Source organism: Macadamia integrifolia, chromosome 1 (assembly GCF_013358625.1).
Source record: "Macadamia integrifolia cultivar HAES 741 chromosome 1, SCU_Mint_v3, whole genome shotgun sequence".
NCBI classification, from domain to species: domain Eukaryota; kingdom Viridiplantae; phylum Streptophyta; class Magnoliopsida; order Proteales; family Proteaceae; genus Macadamia; species Macadamia integrifolia.
Window position 1 is genome coordinate 23,443,015 of NC_056557.1, and position 22,475 is coordinate 23,465,489.

Here is a 22,475-nt window from a genome sequence, read left to right on the forward strand (position 1 = left end):
CCCCCCCCCCAAAAAAAAAAACCCCCTTGGCTGTGGCTTTGTAGGAGCCTGTTTAGATCAACAAACTCCCTTGGCATCTGCTACACTCTTTCTCCTCCATCCTAAAGTTTGCTTTGCTTGCTACTACCCTTGCCTTCACTTGTGCAGCCTCTACCACTTTTTATGCGTCATCCCAATCTGGTTCCTCAATGTCATAATTGTCCTCTCCAAACTCAAGCATCCTCAAACTCTTCCCTCGCTGCCCTCTTATCCTACCTTTTTCTATACCCCGCCCTTAATCACTGTTGCCATGGCTTTCTTTATCTAACTTGGAACACTAGGGCAGCCCATGACACTTCTGTCACTACCATCAAGATACCACTTTAGTCTAATGGCTTTCTTTCGTTGGCTAAAAGGGGTGTCTCATGCCTCCATGGAATGTCCTTTCCTCCGTAGTCATTATACACTTGTTGGTAGTTGGTACACTATTGCAACAAAAACACAAATATTATTAAGATATAGACATCAAATGAGGCTCCTAAAACTGCAATGTAGCTTATTTTAAATTTTCCCCGATTAAAACTATTTTTAATTTTTTAATAATAATAATAATAATTACTTATCAACAAAAATTAATTAGAGAACATAACATTATTCATCAATTTCGGCTGAAAACTATTTCCAATATTTTCATTATTTTTCAAACCAAAACAGAATATTTTTCTTGTTTATTTATTTATTTATTTTTTGAATTTCATCAATGAATTTTAAAAAATCCAATAAAAAAAATAAAAAACAGAAAAAATTCCGACTCTATTAAGAAGTAGATCGGCCAAAGGTGGCTAACATATATTAATTTGAAGTCCATTCATCACATATTACCTCTATTTTTTTTTTTTTTCAAAAATTTGTTGCGGGAAAATCATTTTTTGAAACAGAAATTTGATAGATAATTCAACCACCTAAAAAATAGTCCGACTCCATGGAGTAGATGGGCCATTCTATCTAACATATAAAAGATTGAAACACAACTACCATGTCCACATACTAATCTTTTAAAAAACTAGATTTGGGGAAACAATATTACTTTCCAGCTCCAATGATGCAAATACAAGCTGTTGAAGTGTTCAATGAGTATGAAAATGCAAAAAAGTGGTGATCTATGAAGTGATTTGGGAAAAAATCGAAGCTCTTGGGAAAATCTTCACTCTTAAGAGTTGCAACTTGTGATACCAGTAGCTATTGGTTGAAACTTGTCGAAATAAGATAGGTTTGAAGGAGATATGGGACTTTAAGTGGCTAGTTGGACCAAGTTTTGGTTGAAACTGATTGAACCAGGTCAAAAGAGGGTCAAAATTGGTACCTGGTATGAACTATTATTGACGTTAGGTTTCATCTTGGTACTTGATATCTCGGTCGAAACGTGACTGAGATTTTAGTTCCATGGCCCATTGTGACCCCAAACCTTAGTGTCATTTACTCGTGCTTATCACTTCTTCCATGGCTCAATAGTGTGAATCAGTGTTTCTCAAGCAGAAAGTCTCTCTTATCATCATTACCGAATGAAACAACTTCACTTGTAGGCATCTTCGATTTTTCATTGAGCCAGTAACATGCCGGGGATGTTTCTTTATCCCACCGCAGCTTCGCGGATGGTAGTAGGGCTCGCCCGCGTGCTCTATGCTCTTCCCCAGAACTGAGTGTTATTCTTCCAATTGTCCCACTTAAATTCTCTGAGAAACTACGAGGGTTAATTTTCTGTTCCTTCTTATCACAATTTACAAGATTGAATAGAATACTTTTTTGTCTTTCACGTAAGTTTTTCCTTCTTTTTTTTTTGTTGTCCCAATAAATCAGTTCCAAACCTCCACAAGTTTCCTTTTTGAATATGAACAAACGGTTTCAATTTTGATCTGATCCTATTCTAAGCCTTACATTCAAAAATGAAAAAGTTTCCCTGCTTCCCATATAGGTCCTTGAAGTCAGAAATTTTCAAGCTTAGCCACTCTTGCTAAGATAGGGAAGAGATTTGACGTCTAGCGGAATGGTGATGGTATCTATAGGTCTTGAAAACTTCATTCACTTGAGGAAAATTTTCCTTCAGTCAAAGGGAAATAAAGAACCCATCAATGGTGGTGAACTATGTGAAAGCTTGCTCAAAGAAAGATCTATAAGCTTGCAATTTTTTGCAACGCTTGTTCACTCAATCTTATGTTGAGAGGGAGTTGAAACATGATGCCAAGTTTTCATGCTGTATAAACACTTGTATATCTGTAAGCATCACACACAATTCTAGTTCATATTCAATAAAAGGAACCTCCCAAGGAAGAGCTATATTCTGTAGATCTATTGGTGGATGTCTATATCATAGTGATGAACTCGTGTGTTCACTTTCATCTTGTTCATTTTACATCTGGGAAAAATAGAGGTCAAGATAAATTGGAAAAAAAAAAAAAAAAATTCTGAGTCCTGAGCTACTATTGAACTTTTGAAAGAACTGTTTACTTCTGGCATTGTTAATCACTTGTTGTGAGGGTGAGTGTGACGAATCAAAAACAAGACCCAATCTGTAGTAAAGATTTGGCTGGTTCTTTTTGACCATGTTACCTTGCACTTCAAATATCATTCTTCAGGACTTACTCTGCAAATATTATTATAACATGAGGATCGGTGTCCCTATATTTTTCTTATCCTACATCATATATCAAGCTTCTTTTGATTGATCTAATATGCACTCATTTGTTTATCCAGGGAACAAATGAAGGATCCTGGAATCATGAAGCTTACTTGCTATTTCCAGTTCATTTAGATGGAACTTTACTGGACAATGCTAATACTATGAAAGCAAAAAAGGAGTCCTATTCCACAATGGATGTTCTTCAGATATTCCGGCAGGTGACTTGGAATTTCTATACTAATTTACATGCAATTTATTTTTGTACCAGACAGTTTCCAAAATTTTAACTACCTCCTATTCAAACTAATATTTTACCCCTACTTTTCTGGTGATAACTGATAACTGATATTTTAGTCAAATAATGCCACATTCCCTTTTGTGGATGGATTTTTCAAAACTTCAATCATCTTTTCTGCATGAGATAATTTCTTCTTGTTTCTAATATACCCATATATAGGAACTACCCTCTACATACTGAATTCCCTATCTAAGACTACTACTGTGAACTTGACTTCACAAGGCTCTCTCAGGTCACTGGACTTGTTAATAGATCCTGGCTCAGTTAAACAGCAGGTTTCGGAATCCGTCCAAGAGGCCGAATCACTGAGTGATAGAGCCAACCAGAGTAAAAGAAATAAATTACTTCAAATCCAGAACTCAGATCAGACCCAAACTCTGGTCAGTGTCGGGATAAGAAAGAGGTTCAAACCTCCATAATCTGGCAGTGATCCAATGGTTGGATAGGCTGATACACTGTGGTTCAGAATAGAAACTTGGGTTTTCAGAAATTAGCAACTACAGGAAGTCAAGAACCACCAATCTACTGAATTGATTGGGGATGGCTGTGCCTGATCAATAGAGCTAAGCCTCAGAATGTCCAGGTTTGAAGTTTTGGTTTCGAGCTATGTTTTGCTTGGCTTGAAACCGAAACCTAGCTCGAAACCAAAATATTTCATGAAACTGTGAAATTTTGACCGAAACCTGCAAAATTTCAGATGCAAGTTTGACAGTTGGAATTAATGCAAGGATTGATTCCAGAGAAGAGAGAAGAAGAGAAGTTGAGGAGAAAAGAGGAGAGATGTGCAACCGTATGAGAGAGAGAATCGATTTCTCTCCCCTATATTGCCTTACTAACAAGATGATGGAAATTACATACACCTCCCTAGGGAGGCAAAAGGAAAAAAAGGAGAAAAAATACAATATATGACAATAAGTAAATAAACCAGTCTCTAAAGTACCCCTGTTACATAAACATAAACTCTAATACTCTCCCTCAAGCTGGGGAATAAATGTCATAAATTCCCAGCTTGCACAAAAGGGTACAAAACTGGTGAGAAATGAGCCATTTGGTGAAGATATCTGCCAATTGATCACCTGTCTTCACAAAAGGAGTGCAAATGTAACCAAAGTTGATCTTCTCCATGATGAAGTGATGGTCAACCTCAATGTGCTTTGTTCGGTCATGTTGCATAGGGTTGTGAGCAATGCTTATAGCAGCCTATTTATCACAATAAAGTCTCATAGGTGCCTTAGTATCACATCCCAACTCTTAGACCGGCCTTCTCGATTATAGGAGTTCACACACTCTATGAGCCATAGGCCTATTCTACCTCTGTAGTCTGCACTGGAATGGACCACATGTTTTTTGCTTCTCCATGTGACCAGGTTACCTCCCACAAATGTGCAATATCTTGATGTAGAACGTCTATCAAAAACTGAACCAGTCCAATCCGCATAATTGTAGTCCTCTATCCTCAGATGGTTGTGCTTGAGATATAACAATCCTTTATCTGGGGGGAACTTCAAGTACCTAAGGATACAATATACATCATCCAAGTGTCCACTCTTGAGAGCATGCATAAAGTAACTCACCACCCCAACTGCATAGGTTATATCTGTGTGAGTCAAAGAGAGATAAATAACTTCCCTACAAGTTTTTGGTGTTTCCCTGCATCAACAAGAGAAGGTCTGCAGTCTTCTCCTAGCTTATGATTCTAATCAGTAAGAGAGTTTGCTGGTTTGCATCCCAACATTCCTGTTTCCTTCGACAAATCCTGCACAAACTTTCTTTGGCATATAATTTATGCCCTTGTTGGATCTGAAAACTTTAATCCCTAGGAAATACTTCAAGTGTCGTAGTCTTAGATCTTCGGTTCCAAACTGTTGGGCCAGGTAGGTCTTCAGCCTACCTATCTTAGCTCTGTCATCTCCAGTCATTGACAATGTCATCAACATTGACAATTAGGGCTATGTTGGTGCCATTCATGGCTTAAAGTATCGGATGTATCGTACCGTATCATCCAATACATGTCTATATCGGCCCTTACCGATATGATACTATCGATACAATACATGGAATTTTTTAAATCCTTTTGTATTGATATGTATCCTATAATACATGCCGATACACCATCAATACAATATGATACACATCCATGTGTACCGATATTCTATGAAAAATAAAAAATTGAGGTGAAATGTACGTTTTGGTATGTATCGGTGTGTATCGGTATGATAGATACATAATGATACGGTGCAATACGGTCATGTGATCAAGATGGGTCATTTTTAGAAGAGAAAAAAAATATGATTTTTGAGGGGTTTTTGTTCTAAAGTTGCTGCCAACCATTTTTTCTCTCTAACTAAAGTGGAAATCAAGGTTGGGAACAAGGATTTTACATTTATGGGACAACTACAAACCTTGGATTCTTAGTGCGATACTCTCAATTTAGTGTTTATGCATAATACGTATTATATATAGCTATTTTTTAAACTATTTTTTATGCAAATGTGTATAAAAATGTGTTTCCTATCCATTTATGTGCGTATCTTTACCGTATCTCCAATACGATAATATACCCTCCGACACATATCTTAATTTTGGCCGACCAATATGGCGAGCGATATTGATACTTTAATCCTTGGTTCCATTACCGCTCTTGGTGAACAAGGTGTGATTAGCCTGACTCTGGGAATACCCTTTCTTCAGAATAACCTGTCTGAACCTCTCAAACCAAGCTTTTGGAAACTGTTTAAGGCCACATAAATTTCCTTTAGCAATGGGAAACTTTAGACCTAGTGGAATTTGCATATAAACTTCCTCTTCTAAATCACCATGGAGGAAAACATTCTTCACATCTAGCTAGTACAATGGCCAATCTCTATTAGCCTCCAACATAAAAGGACTCCTACCGAATTGTGCTTGGCCACAAGAGCAATTTTCTCTTGATAGTTAATCCCATATACCTGAATGTATCGTTTAGCCACCAAGCTGACCTTGTATCTCTCAGCAATACCATCAGAGCGGTGCTTGATTATGTATAACCATCTGCATACAACTGGAACTCTCCTCCTGGGAAGATCAACCGATTTCCAGGTATAGTTCTTCCCCAGTGCCATCATTTATTTAAATATGACTTGCTTCCACTTTGGGTCAGCGATAGCCTCAGTGACATTCTTGGAAATAGAGATAGATGAAAGGGCAACAGAAAAAGAACCACATGTAGGAGAAAGAGTGATGGGGACATCCGAGTGTACTAGAGACGCCGCCGTAAAACCTAGCCACGTTCACTATGGCTTGAAGAAATGGAAGGAAGCTAAAAGAGGAGTGAAGAAGGAAAATTGCAGATATTCCCCTTCTCCTTTGTTCTGCCGAGAGAAAGAAGAGAGGAGACTACTGCTAGTCTCACCTTTCTCTCCTTCTGTTCTGATTGGCCAGCCAATCGCGGACCCCACTAAATAGCCGGCTCCAGATGGGAGATCTATTAGTTATTTATTTTATTTTTCTAGTCTCTTTATTTGTTTTCTAAGACTTTGAGGTAATTTAGGAAACTGACCATTGTCCTCTTATTTGCCCCAAGTTGTCTCGATAGCCTCCTACATCAAAGAGTATCATAAGAAACAAACTGGGCTATAAAATTAATGTGAAACACTCTTTCCCTTCCGAATAGCAATGGGAAGATCTAATTTAGAAGATGGAGTAGGAATGTTACCTGACTGAGGAGGATGGATCTCAGGATGTCGATCCAGATAGGACTCTTGGAAGGTCTTCTTTCTCTTTCTTTTGTATACAAGTAACTCTTTTTTGTTTTTTGGGTGAATAATAAATTCATTACCAAGGAGGAAAAGAAAAGAGGGAATAAACAACCCCTATGGGCAGAGAGAGAAAAATAAAAGAGCTGCTACAAACCCATTAAAGGGTAGGGGGAGGGGCAAAACAAGGGGGGGGATACCCCAGGAGGCTACAATAAGCATGTTCCTAGGAAGTCGTGCAACTGCCGAAGAGGAAGCAATTGGGCCTTGGAGTTGACATCGAAAAGGATGGCATTCCAAATCATATTGAAAGATCTAGAGTTGGAAACCCATCTTTGAAGATTCTGCTCCATCCAGAGGTGGTTGATGGTAGCACAAAAAGCAAGTTTTCCCACAGTGTCACAGATAGAAGATCCAGATCCATTCCCTCGGAAAGGGAAGAATTCTTCTCATACCAAGCCAACATTTAAAAAGGACTTTTTTTCCAAACAGAGGAAGAGAAAGGGTAGCCAAAGAAAAAGATGCTTAGAGTCTTCAATCCCATTCTTGCAAATTCAACAGGTTGGAGAGGCATTGATATGACGGAAGAGGAGGAAGGATAGACAGTTGGAGAGAGCTCTCTAGGTTGTGAAGCTATGCCGAGGGTTGTAGCCTTTGAACCGAACAATCTTGTGCCAAGGAGCAAGGGGGGAACCTCCTTAGATTCTAGAACCAACACCTAAATTATCACACATATCAACAATATTCACGTCTTTAGGTTTCCCAACATCAACTTGAAATGGATGAATGGTAAAAAAATAAAAGCGACATCAACAAGGCACCACCTAGGCGACCAAGGTGCCATTCCAGGCTGAGCCACCTGGACACCTAGGTGATGCCTGGATAACTATGGTAGGGTCTTTACGGCCCACGATGAGTTAGTATAACTTAAATATAGGTGCAGTGGCAATTTTGTAAATATGTAGAACTATTAAGGGCCCCTTTGGGTTAGAGATTGAAATAGGGGCGAAAAGGGATATAAGACTGAGAGAAAGTGGTAAACTGGAATTTCAATATAAAATAAGAAAAAACAGAAACAAGTTTTAAGAGAGAGTAAAAACTGTAATTTCAGAACAACAAAGGATGCTTTTAAGAAAGTAAACAGAGTCTAAGATGTTAGAATGAATTAAATTTAAGCAGGGGATTTTCTGAAATAAAATTTTATAGGTGAGGATGAAATGTAATGAACTCAAGGATAGGAGGAACTTGTATATAAGCTTTGTCCCTAGTTGCAAATAAGAATACCACATCATCTTCAACCAAATGAACAAACAGATGCATAGAACCAGATCAGAAGAATGAGCCATAACTCACACAAACAGTCTCAAATTGGTCAAGGACTTCAGAGGTAGAATTGCCGATGTCATGATCTAGACCAATATGCAGGTAAAGGTACAACCCTCATGGGCATTTATCTAACGACGGATAGATACCAACAAAACATTCATAACACATTTCATCAAACTCAAATCTCAAATCATATAATTAAACCATTGTCGTATATCTCAAATAATTCCAACTGGTGGCAATTTAAGCTATGTCCTAGTTAAACTTCAAATCCAACTATCAGAGTTTACATATCAAATTTATCCCTATTACATCCATTTAAGCAAACAGAAATAACTACTAATAAAGAAATTTTGAAGTCGCCCTCGAACTCCGCTCCAAGCATACCTCCATCTCAATCATTTGTGTTGTTCAAATAATAGGGTTCATTTGTGTTGTTAAAATAATAGGGTGAGCTCGACTATCCAGTAAAAAAGAATATAGTAAGAGCACAATATAGTTGCAACAACCAAAATCACAAAGGTTTTAAAAAAAATTTAGTTTTTCATCAAATAACACTTTTTATAAAAACACCTTTATTTGGTTCCACACATTGTCATTTTAGCTGGCACTGATAGGCTGCCACTGCCCATACTCCGAGAGAGAAGCCAAGCACATATAAGCCACCTTTTCATCACGTCGTACACCGTTGACACTCACTTGTACAACGGGTATCCAAATCTCCAATTTTTGCGGCTCCACAGGTCACTTCCTCGGTGGTAATCATAGTTCATTTTCCCTCAGACACTTTCTCTTTTCACCTTTACAATATCATATTTTCGAGTTCACTCTTTTGTTTACACATGTGAAACACTGATATGATATTTAAGCTAAGATTCAAATCACCTTCATAATACATCGCATAAAAAAAATACATAATAATAATATTCATTTTCACCCAAATTGCTATCACCTCCATAATCACATGTCATATAAAAAACAAATCAAGTAAGCATACACCCATGGTTTAAAGTATTGGTACATACCGTATCGTATTGGCCCTTACCGATACATACATGGAAGTTTTAAAACCCTTTTGTATCGATATGTATCCTACGATACATACCGATACACATTGATACACCACTGATACGATACAATATGCACCGATACACACCGATACGTACCGATACTCCATGAAAAATTAAAAATTGAGTTGAAATATACGTTTTTTTATGTATCGGTGCATATCATAAATATCAATACAGTGCGCTACGGTTATATAATAGCCAAGATGGGTCATTTTTTAGAAAACATAACTTTTTTAGGGGTTTTTGTTCCAAAGTTGTTGCCAGCCAGTTTTCTCTCTAAGTAAAATGGAAATCAAGGTTGGGAACAAGGATTTTACATTTAGGGGACAACTACAAACTTTGGATTCTGGGTGCGATATTCTCAATTTAGTGTTTATGCATAATACATGTTATATATAGCTTTTTTTTTAACTATTTTTATATGCAAAAGTGTGTAAAAAAGTGTTTCCTATTTATTTATGTGCATGTCTTTAGCGTATCTCCAATATGATACCCTCCGATACGTATCTTAATTTTGGTCAATCGATGTGGCGATGGATACCGATACTTTAATCCTTCCATACACCAACATATCTCAACAATACGAACATATCAATCATCACTTTATACAATCATACCACACACCTGTGATGTAATCCCATTATAATTCCACTTACCTCAGCCTGTATGTCTCCTAGTACTTCCACTCTCCAAGCCTTGAATGTTCAAGTTAATCACAACCTGTAATAGGTACATCCCCTCATAGTTGTTACAGCGGCAAGGCGAACCAAGGCGGTGGAGGGTTGTCTAAGCGCTTAGGTGAGAAGGCGCCCGCCTTAAGGCGAACAAGTGTTATTTTTTATTTTTTCTATTTTCTAACATTATTTAGTAAGTTATATATACCTTGTATCATAAAAAATCAAGATTAAGTCACATCAAGTCCTTGAAAATCAACATTTAGCCACATCAAATCTTAAAAAATTAACATTAAGTCATATTAAGTTATAAAAAATCAACATTTAGAGAAATGCTCTTATTCTATAATAAGTTTGATTGGTCAAATGATTTTATTTTTACATGAGACTTTTTGTATTAGTTATAACATAAAACCAACTTTCTAACACGTCTAAGATTAATTAAATCTGAGTTCAATGACAAAGTTATGCTTCAGTCAAACTTATTTTTAAGTGCGCGAATACTGTTAAAATCGCCTGAATGAAAATAATTTTATGAATATCAAAACCAGACTTTTGGTTTTTAGCAATGTTTTAACATGATAAAATTTATAAAATTTTCATAATTGAGAAAAACTCTAGCATTTAAAAGTTGAAAATCGTCCCTATAACCAAAATCCAGTTTTTGTTCTTGGACTGGGGGGTTGACTTTTTATCCTTTTGGAATTTGATTTTTAAACTATTTTTATTAGATTCAAATAGGGGGTATTTGCTTATTTATGAATAATATCTTAAGTAAATGAAATAACAAATATTAAAAACATTTACTTGAATGATATTTGGCATAAATAAGTGTCGAAACACAAGGCGACATGCAGTGCAACAAGGCGGCTGTCGCCTAGGCCCCAGGAAAACCGCCTGGATGCCTAGTTGGCGATGCCTTGACGACGCTTTGACAACTATGCATCCCCTATTAATTCTCTAATTCAAAACTAACTAAATACCCCACTTTTCCCAAAAAGTCAACCAAATTCAACAGTCAACCCTCTCAAATAGAGATCAAACTCTAAAAATCAAGTTCTCATGACACGTATTATCACCCTTTTGAAGATGAGAATAATCGGTAAAGTGATTTAGGGGTAATTAAGAAAATTCTAATCTCAATGTGTAATTTTTAGATTTCAGTAAATCTGAAATAACTCTCAATACATTGGTTAGATGCCCCCCAAATTTGTATTGCAACCCCAAAAGTTAACAGCTGGATTAAAAATAATTAAGGAAATATAGGTTTAGGTTTTCCAATTAACCCTAATGTCATGGGTTCTTAAGTAACATGCAAACTAAGAGTCAGATCCTCTCCCAAAGTGGGTCGATTCTTTGTTGATGGGAGGGAACCTATGTTCAAAATATATGCCTCAGCTCATTGCCAAATTTGATTAAAAAAAGAAGGGAAAAAAAGGCACATTTAAAAGATCCAACCAAGAACTGATGTTAGGGACTTTTATTGGGTCCCAAAATACAATCGATTTCCCCTCCTAGGCAGCCTAGAGAAACTTAAATATCTTGGTCAGATTTGACCAGTACATGGTCCCAAGGAAAACCCTAACTCTAAAACATATTAGGTTTCACTATGTGGAGGTCAACTGAATTATTGAATTAGTAAATTAGAATCAAAGCTGACTCCCAAAGTTTTGGGTGAAACCAACCACTGGTTGGAATTAGGGATAGCAACCCAGTTCAAAAATCTAAAATTAAATCAAGATTTGATCAATTTTATCATAAAAAATCATAAATTAATGGAGATTTTGACTCATCTGATATTGTGGGTAAAAAACAAGATGGAAGATCAATCAGATGCAAGGCCCAACAACCTTTCTTCCTCTAATTTCCTCTAATGGCTCCCCTTTCTTTCTTCCTCTTTTCTTTCTTTCCCACAATCTTCCATCTCTTCTCTTTCTTGCTTTTCTTTTATAGCTCATGATTCCCCCTTCTGCTACTCCCTCTCCTCTCCTCTCAACTCTCTCTCTCTCCTTCTCCTTTTACTCTAAATCTATCTTTCTTTCTTTGTCTCAGCTTAGGATAGCACCTTCTCTTCTCCTTTCTTATTTCTTCTCTACTTCCCTTTCTTGCAACCCAAGCCTTAGATTCCCACTTGTCTCTAACTTGTCATTTTTTCGTTAAATTTAATTAACTCTTTCTAACCCCTTATGATTTGGGCTCCTTCCCCATAAAAAGAAGAGGAAGAGAGAGAAAAGAAGGAAGATCATGGAAAGAAAGTGGGAAAGATAGAAAGGGGAACCGTGGGAGGAAGAGAGAGGAAGAAAGGAGGAAAGAGAAGGGAAGGAAGGCTGCTGGACCTTACATCTGATTAATCTTCCATCTTGTTTTTGACTCACAATATTAGGTGAGTCAAAATCTCTATTAATTTATGATTCTTTATGATAAAATTGATCAAATCTTGATTGATTTTAGATTTTTGAATTGGGTTGCTTATCCCTAACTCCAACCAGTGGTTAGTTTCCACCCAAAACTTTGGGAGTTAGCTTTGATTCTAATTTACTAATTCATTGATTCAGTTGGCCTCCCCTATAGTGAAACCTAAGTGTTTTAAGGTTGGGGTTCTCTGGGCTGCCAAGGAGGGGTAATCAACTGTATTTAAGGACCTAACAGAAATCTCCAACTTGAGTTCTTGGTTAGATCTTTAAATGTGCTTATTCTTGCTCAAATCTTGATTTTTTGAATTTCTTCAAATCTGGCCATGATTTGAGGCCCATATTTTGACCATAGGTTCCCCTCCCATAGAGTGGGAATCGATCTACTTTGGGAGAGAATCTTAGTTTGCTTGCTACTTAAAAACCAGTGAAATTGGGAAAATTTAGGTGACCTGAACCTGTATTTCCTTAACTATTTTAAATCAATTTGTTAACTTTTAGGAATACTTTGGGGGTTAGTAGAGCTGCCCTAGGGGGAGGTAGCAATCTTAATTTAGGGAGCATTTGACCAACAAATTGAGAGAAGTTTCAGATTGATTGAAATCTGAAAATTACACATTGAGATTATAATTTTTCTAATTGCTTCTAAATCACTCTACTGATCATTTTCATCTTCGGAAGGGTGATAATATGTGTCATGAGGGATTGATTCCTAGAGTTTGACCTCCATTTGAGAGGATTGACTTTAGGGGGAAGGTGGGGTATTGAGTTAGTTTTGAATTAGGGAATTAATGGGGGATGTACCTATTGCAAGTAGTGATTGACTTGAGAATTCACGGCTTAGAGAGTGGAAGTAGGAGACATGTAGTCCGAGGTAAGTGGGACTATAATGGGATTACACCATAGGTGTGTGGTGTGATTGTATGAAGTGACGATAGATATGTTTGTACTGTTGAGATATATTTGTGTATGCTTACTTGATTTGTTTTACATATGACATGTGATTAAGGAGGTGATTGCAATTTGGGTGAAAATGAATATTATTATATGATGTGTATTATGAAGGTGATTTTAGAATCTTTACTTAAATATTGTAACGGTGTTTCATACGTGTAAGTAAAAGAGATCTTGAAAAGGTGATTTTGCAAAAAAGTGATTTTGTGTAAGGTGAAAAGAGAAAATGTTTAAGGGTAAATGGACTGTGATTACCATCCGGGAGGAAGTGATTCGTGGAGCCATGAAAATTGGAGATTTGGATACCCACTGTACACAAGTGAGTGTTGGACTATCAGTGGTGTACAAGGTGATGAAATGTGACTTATAAGTGATTGGCCGGCTTCTCTCTTAGAGTATGGGCGGTGGCAACCTGTTCCCTTAGTGCCAGCTAAAATGACAGTGTGAAACCAAATAAAGGTGTTTTTATAAAAAAAGTGTTATTTAGTGAAAAACTAAAGTTTTGTTAAAACCTTTGTGATTTTGGTTGTTGTTACTATATTGTGCTCTTACTATATTCTTTTTTACTGGCCTCTCGAGCTCACCCCCGTATTTTAACAACACAGATGATTGAGATGGAAGTATGCTTGGAGTGGAGTTAGAGGGTGACTGTATTAGCTTTTATTTATGTTTTCTTAGATGGATGTAGTAGGGATGAATTTGAGATGTAAACTCTGATAGTTAGATTTGAAGTTTAACCGGGACATTCCTTAGATTGCCACCAGTAGGAGTTATTTGAGATTTATGACAATGGTTTGGTTATATGGTTTGAGGTTTGAGTTTGATGAAAATTTTATGAATGTTTTGTTGGTATCTATCGATCATTTGATCAATGTTCGTTATTGCTGTAACCTTACTACATCTGACTGCCTAGGCCTTTTAACAAGGTCCAATGCAGAAAACTATAGTTTAAGCAGGGTCTAGATGGTGCAATGGCCAGTTGCAGAAAAAACAGAAAAATGGGGCATGTAGATCGGATCTGTGGAAAAGGGTACAGTGGCATTGAACTATAAATAGAATTCAATAGAGAATGCAAGTAGGAAGTTAAAATATCAGATAAAACCAAGCAAATATTGAATGAGATATAGCAGATCAAAACAAACAGAAATGGAGTGAGAAAACAGAGTATATCCTAGTGGAAATAAGAAGATTAAAAGAGGAGTTTGGAGAGAGCCATAATAGAAAGAATCAGATTATGCACGAGAAAAGAGAGGAAACCAGTCGAGAACCAAGCAGCTCAACAGCATATGGAACTCCAAGAAAACAAAATCTTCTATTCGTTACCATCAAATTTTTCCATCATGGGTTACATCCATAAATATAAAAGAGAGAGAAAAACTCCTATCTGATGTGGATCCCAGATCTCAAAACCCTATTTGGGTCTGGACCCACCTGGAGGTCAAGCTAACAAAGAAAATAAATCGATAGAGAGAGAAACTGGTTTTGATTATATATCCCCTCTAAAAACACAGTTAATGATGAGGTAAATAACCTTAGCTCCTACTACTAACTAAGGGGAGTAGATTTGAGATGGATCTGACCTTTCTCAGCACTCTGTTCTTGAATCTTAATTTGGTTAATCAACCCTTCTGAAGTTTCTGATTTCTCTTCTAAGTTATTTAGCATGGTTTTACTGCTAATGTCATTCTTATGGTACAATAGTCCTGATGCGTTTATTATGGCTAATATTGTTAATTGGTGGCATGAACCAGAAGCCTGTTTAACTGAGAATGATATGGTGCTGCAGCTTTGTGCAGGTTTGAAGCACATGCACAGTTTTGACCCTCCTTATGCACATAATGATGTCAAACCAGGTAATGTCCTTGTCACACACAGAAAAGGGCAACCACCTCTTGCCATATTGATGGATTTTGGAAGTGCTCGACCTGCGAGGAAACAAATCAGATCTCGTTCAGAGGCACTACAGCTGCAGGTACTTTTTAATGTTTTTCCTTTTCTCCCCCATTTTCTTGCATATAGCTGAAAAATAACTTGCTGTATCTGCATGTTTGTCTACACTTTTAGTGTTTGGTGTTGTACTCCTTTTTTCAGCATGTACTTACTTGAGACAGTTTTTATTATGTAATATATATTCTTTTTTCTATACTGTATTTTAGAGGAAAGGTATCACTGAAATTAAAATGATATAAAGGATTCATTGAAGTTAAAATAAAAGAAGAAGAAATTATTTTATCATTCTGTGGTTGGTTGTTGGTGCTGTTTCAGGGACTCTACAATATGCCTCATTATAAGACACAGAGCAGTGTTATGCAAGTGTCTCTCTGAGTACTTATCTGGCAAGATAACTTGGCATGATGTTGTACTTGTGGCATTATAAACCTCGTAAAATATTATTCCTCTCCTATTTCGAAGATTTATTAAATCATTCAACACTGTAAAATATATAAAAGAATCATATCGCGTTTGCTTTTTAGCTCATCCTGATTTTGTTGCTGGTGTAGTGTATCCTAATGCTTGATCTCCTCAACAGGGAAAACATAGAATCCTTAAATTTTATGTCTATTTGGAAGTGACAAGGATAGTCCTATGTCATTTTCTAGTTGTGTCCACATGAGTCGAATAACATGCATGTCAAAATTGCTGGATGCTACGTTCATCTTTCATATTTCAAAAGGAGAAAATCAAGAATAAGAGATAGAGGAAGAGAGAAAATCCTACCAGGAAAAAAGAGTTATATAAATGTATTATTTTGGCTTTAAGAGGAAATGTTAGTATATTTGCACATTGGTATTGTCTTCAAGCAAAAAACAATAATGATATACATATATGTACATGTTTGCGTGTTCTGCATTTGTCAGCCATGGCAAGACATTTCAATGTGCTTATCTATATATATATATATATATACAGAAGTAAAACCGAACACTGAATAGGGCAGAAACTGAGCAAGAAAAGAGAGGAAAGAGAGAAATGATCGACCAGTACGAAAGAAGTCACCCTTCCGATCCGGTCTCATAGTAGTTATTTGTATAAAACACTCAAGTGACAAATATGCCCTTAGTTAACAGGGTACTATCCAGTACTCCTCGTAATATAATCCAGTACATCTCACACTTCATGATTTTCTACATCTCACTTAATAGAGAAGTGATCTAGTACTTCTCACAAACATTTACAAGTTAAGCTAATGTAAGCTTTATTTAACAAAATAGAAAGCCAAGAGGTAATAATCTTCAAAATTCTGACCTGGCTCAGTAATTAGGTGCTTATTGCTCAATTATCACTAGTCAAAGGTCAACATTCCAGGCAACCAATGAGGTTTATTTAACCTGGGTTCATCTAGGAAGTTTGTATATACATCTGATTTTGTAGCACTACGAATAATACTAATGTGGGACATGCTTATACAGGTGCATCCCCTGGTAAACATTTTTTTAAATGCACCACCTATTTGAGCCAATTGGGGGGGGGGGGTGATGTGACAATTTCAATAGCTGAATAGATAGGGGCCTTGCTGGATTGTATATCAATTTTGGTAGAGCCCAACTCAATGTATGGCTCAACATATATTGGATTTTGGACTTTCCCATTTTATAATTTTCGCTCAACCTCTTTTCAACCTTTATGAAAATTTGATTTTTCAAGTATTTTCGAAGAACCAATAAGTCTTATCTGATCTAGGTTCATCTAAGAAGTTTGATATACGGCTGATTTTGTAGCACTACGAATAGTACTAATGTGGAAAATGTTTTTCCAGGTGCATAACCTGGAAAACCTATTTAAAATGCACCACTTATTTGAGCCATGTGGGGGGTGATTTGATAATTTTAATAGCTGGATGGATAGGGGCCATGCTGCGGACTGCATATCAAATTTGGTAGCCTAACCCAATGCATGGCTGAACTATTTGGATTTTGGACTTTCCCATTTTATTCTTTTCAGTCAACTTCTTTTCAACCTTTATGAAAAGTTTATTTTTCAACCATTTTTGAAGTTCTATTCTGCCTTGTCTACTGTTTTCTGCGATTTACCACAAGCCAAGTTGGTGTGGACTGTGGATTATGTGTCCACAAAATTTTAGCACCACCTAAGGTGCCATATGGAAGATTCTTGAACCCACTTAGAAGAGCCTTCCAGTAAACAAGTCTAGAACAATAATAGGTATTCTGCCATCAAATCCTGACTCTGCCATACTCAGTTCAAGGGCCTCACCTCTATAACAAAGCTCTCACAACAGGGTTCAAAAGTCAAAACCTTTGTCAGCTTTTATAGAATGCAAAATGTTCTGGTACGATATGGACTGTTATTTAAGAGGCTGAATGGCTTCTTTCCACTCAGAGATCTGTATGACACTTGTTGTCTCAAGATGACTCTTTTGAATATGATCTTGTGATTTATCTCTATTTAGAGACAAATTTTTGAGATTCTTTAGAGGCCTTCGATGATGGTTTATCTGGAGTCAGAATCTCTTCGAATGGTCTCCTACCCACAAGGCATATCTGAGTTGACTCTTATATTATATTATAATATTTATAATATATATACATATATACATATATGTATGTATGTAAGGTTGCTCCATTGCAACCTAGTGGTTGTATCTTAGAGTCGGGAAACAGTCTCTCTGCGAATAGGGGGTATGGCTGCATTCATTATGACCCTCCCCAGACACCGCAGCGGCAGGAGCCTTGTGCAATGGGTATGCCCTTATATATATATATATATATATAATTTAAAGTTAAATGGAAAAGACTGAAGCTTTCATTGCTTCCATAGTTCCATCCTTTCCCATTTTCTGGTGCTCTTATTATAAAGTACTTTACGAAATGCTTGCATCTCCCCTTCAATTTCTATGGCAATTGTGAAGTTGATGCCATCTATCAATGTTGACTTAGGTGATATTGTGCATCTCAAAAGCCTAAAATTTTTTCTTTTAATATTTTTCTTTTAAATGTTAGTAATATCATAGTCACCTCACCATATTCCTGATATCCACAATAAAGTCATGTGACAATAAGTATTTGATGTTCATGGTATATCACATCTTAAACTTGTTTTGTTATGGACTCTGTTGTCTCAGTGTTAATGTCAGTGGAATTTTCTTTGTAGTGTAGATAGAAATCCTTCGCATCTTATATCAATGCATTACATGCTCAAACATGTGTTATCGACCATCTTTGGGTGTCTCTGTGTAGGAATGGGCTGCCGAGCATTGTTCTGCACCCTATCGAGCTCCTGAATTGTGGGACTGCCCAAGCCATTCAGATATCGATGAGAGAACAGATGTCTGGTCTCTGGGATGTACACTATATGCAATAATGTGAGGGCTAATCCTTTTACCTTGCTAGCTGAAATTTTTTAATTTCCCTCCAGGCCTCCCCTACCCAAGGATGGAAGTATTGGTGTTGAAGGGTCAAATAAAAAAACTATCACTTTTAGTTGATATAAGTTGAAAAATTAGATTGTGGTTTTCTCTTATATTAGAAAAGGGAAAATCTTGTTGTAACCGAAGTTGGTGAAAAAGAAGTAATAACCTTATGTCGTTTCCCCTTTTAGTACACGTCACTTCTTTTTTAAACGAGGGTGTAATCCAGTCACTTTTAACATGTGTATTCAAAAAATGTACAAGACAGTTGACATCTTTTGAAAATGACACAATGATAAGTCCCTTTCAAATTATTTTGAAAACCCCTTTCTTCACCTAACTTCAAGAACTTTTGGGAATGACGGGCATCCAAAAGAAGGTTACAACTTCTCAATTCACCACTTTGGTTACAATAAGAAGCACCCAATGTAGAATTTGGTAACTGTGATTAAAGTCCATATATCCATCACATTATTTGACTTATTTGCCGAAAAATTTCAGTGTAATTTTTTAATAAGAAAGGAAGATATATATGTGAAATCTGGCTTTGCTTCCAACCAGTCTCATTTTTTGAATGGGCTTTCCTGCACAGATGAGCTGTCCTGATGTACAAACAAGATTTTTGAGTTAGAATAGCATGATTGAGAAGGTAAAATGCCCACGGAGTTTTCAGATGACATGTACATTTTGTATCCATGACTGAAAAATAGGTTTAGTGTTGGACTGTCTTTGGAATTGATACTGCAAACCTCATCTACCTGTCCGGTGGAGAGTCTGCAGACATTCCAAATTGGCACATATTGGTTCAACATTGCAAACAATTGTATTATAACCAATTAGTTGGAGTCCTCATCTTCATAGGAGGAAGTACGTTTGTAGATATGGACATACGTTTGGCTAGACCACGACCTTGACTATTCTAGACCTAACATGTAAATATAACCTAGCATTACATGACAATGTAGAGATAAGCTACAAATTACATGATAAAAAATGCATATATCTCGTATAATGACTGTAGGTGTAAATGGTTATTTGTAAGCAAACAGTCAGGACATTGTGCACCTTCTTCCCACACCCCACCCCCACTCCCACCCCCAAAAAAAAAAAAAAAATATTGATAAATAACAAATTCTATTAAGCGCACACAATTCCCAAAAAATCCAAATATACTACAGTTATAAGACCTTTGCAGTGTAATATTACTCACTATAGTAGGTTTCTTTTTAAAAGTACTTTCCTCCTTGGTACGCAGATAATGAACCAGTAGGGCATAAGATGTGGAGATCCTTATGTCACTCTTCCAAAGAAAACTCATTTTATTGGAATTTGGTTATCAGATTCTGATCTGAGGTGGTTGTTGCAATGCATGAGGCACTCTTTTGTGCAGGAACAGTTTTTCTGTCATAAGCATATTTTTAGGATTAAATTTTATAACCCTAGAACTGACCTTGCATCAGCTACTTGCGTGAAGTTTGACCTTCCCCAACCATCAACCCTGGTTCTAGAACCACTCTACTCCTATACGGACTAGTAAATACCAAGGGATTTGGAGAAAGATGATGAAAGTGTCATTTTTCCAATTTCCTCCCTCCCCCCACCCCAACCGTCTCCATATGCTACTAGTATAGAAACAGGAATGGAATTTCACCTTTAGTGAAGACTTTCGAAGATCTCTTTTCCTATTCTACACTTTTTTTTTTTAGCTTCACTTTGTTCCTGCCTTTACAGGTACGGGGTGTCTCCTTTTGAATATGCAAGTGGTGAATCTGGAGGAAGCCTTCAGTTGGCCATTGTAAATGCACAGGTAAAATGGCCTACTGGTCCAAAATCCTCGTATCCAGAACCACTCCATCAGTTTGTTACATGGATGCTTCAGCCCCAGCCAACAGTCCGACCTCGAATCGATGATATCGTTTTTCATGTTGACAAGTTAATCTCGAAGTACTCATGAGCTAGATCATGGATGCCATATGAATTTGTAGTCTAGAATGAGAGGTCAAGCAAGCAGAACATCCATCAATTGAAGGATTGGGTTATTTATGTAAGTTAGCGAGCGTCTTTCTGCTGCTCCATGTGAAAATTTCGTTTGGGCTTATACCGGAACACTAGTTTGTTATCTGTGGTTAAGATAGATAATAATGGTTTTGCTTAGTTGCAATTGAATGTGCATTGATTCAATTTCTTTGTGTGTAGTAATGCAATCTCTCTCTCCCTCTCGGCATCTCAGTTCTCTCAGTAGGTTTGTGTGATTTCAAATCCTATCACTGCTTCTATGAATTCTGTACATCATATATGTCAACATCAGCAAAAGATCACAACTTTATGTGACACATCACATATTCTAACAAAAAGTCCCTTCCCTTTTACACCTTGCATTCTCTGTGATTCAAATTGGTGACCTCTGAGATCAAATTTAATTTCCAGGTAGGGTTATCAAAACCTAGCCCAAATCGACGAAACCTAACTGAGCCGACTGAAACCGATATGAGCTTATTGGATTTTTTTTAAAGACTCAAGGGTTTTGTGAATCTGGAATCAAACCAGACTACACCAAAACCAAGAAGACACCAAACCGGATCGAAATCCATAAAACTGTAGAATATATTTATATGATAAACCAAAGCCAAACCATAACCAAAGAGATACTAAAGTTGTAGACCGATAAAAGAAATTGAAATCAAATCGAAACTGAACCAAAACTGGTGCACTCTTATTGGATTAAGCTTGGTTTCACTTGTTCGGACATCGAAACCGAACGAAAACTGGTCCAAACCATTGATTGACACCCCTATTTTCAGGGGGAAAAAAAAAAAGGGCTAAGAACTCAGAAAGTTCATAGTAGTCCAGACTCCAGCGCATGCCTGATACAGCACAATATCCAGACAAATGACTCAGCCAGTCTAATCTCTGAACAATTAACCCTTTCGTGCTCCATTGCGTATCTAATGAAAACTTGGTTTCTGCATCAAACCTGTGGTCCAATCATGGTAAGCCACATAAGTTTCATATGATCTATCAGGAGATGTGGATTGGTGAGTCACCTCTGCCCCTAAATGTCTTCAAAGTGATCTTCAAAAATAGTGACAAAGCAAAGCCTTGGACAGATGTTCAACATGGACAAGCCAAAAAGGTTTACTACTACTACTTCGGTAGTTATGGGGACCCAGATAAGCCAGCCATACAATATGGATCAGGGAGGGCAGCCCACCTTTGAGCATCACTAGCTTGTGGTGGAGGTTGATCCTAATCTTGGGTTATATCCACGTGGCATCTTCTTAATGGTCTTTTGAAATTCTAGGTCCTCAAAACTTGGTTGGAGTCAAAAGGTCCTTGTTTTAGAAAAACAACAGGCCGGTTCCCTCGTGACAGTGTTGTTGTAGTCCTCCTTTGGGGCTTTGTTTCTATGTAGCATAGCTCACGATCTAAAGATATGTAAGCGTGGTCAAGGGACCAATCGGTATCGGGAGGATTGCTTGGATTGAGTTGGTATCGATCATGGCTGATCAAAAATTCATATGCATTATCATAGTCATGCTTCAATGCCTGAGCCATTGGGAGTGAATGCACATGGTTCCAACCAGAGGGTAACGGCCCTTATCATAACGTCATAAGTCTAGACATAGAAGGCACAACCGGATAGCGTTCTTTTCAAAGTTGGTAAGTACCTATGAGTGAATGTGACTCCAGTCCACTAGGGTTCTCAACTCATCAACTAGCAAAGTGGGAAGCCTGAAAGGATATTAGAGGTGACGCTTTCAGCTTCCAAAAAACACTAGTTAGTGCTTTTTTTTTTCTTTTCTTTTCTTTTCTTTTCCTGCGTGGCCCTTCCACCACATCACCAATCCAGGGGCTTTTCCACCACAAGAAATGTATTTATTACATCACCCCCTCCTTCCAACAATTAAAGAACTTAAATCATTGACAGCTATAATTCACAAGATCCTACATTCCTATTAAAAAGAAGGAGGCATATTCAGTGCATAA

General features: G+C 37.1%; 1 protein-coding gene across 1 annotated transcript in view; it reads left to right on the forward strand.

Annotated features, from left to right (window-relative positions):
- Nucleotides 1-20,669, forward strand: part of LOC122081885 (probable serine/threonine-protein kinase DDB_G0291350) — a 37,774-nt gene extending 17,105 nt beyond the window's left edge. Inside the window, exons 3-6 of the mRNA XM_042649263.1 lie at nucleotides 2,731-2,874; nucleotides 14,910-15,095; nucleotides 18,319-18,443; nucleotides 20,220-20,669. Of these exons, the coding sequence (XP_042505197.1) occupies nucleotides 2,731-2,874; nucleotides 14,910-15,095; nucleotides 18,319-18,443; nucleotides 20,220-20,442 (678 nt within the window). The 3' untranslated portion in view covers nucleotides 20,443-20,669. The remainder of the gene's footprint in view (nucleotides 1-2,730; nucleotides 2,875-14,909; nucleotides 15,096-18,318; nucleotides 18,444-20,219) is intronic.
- The last annotated feature ends 1,806 nt before the right edge of the window (nucleotides 20,670-22,475 follow it).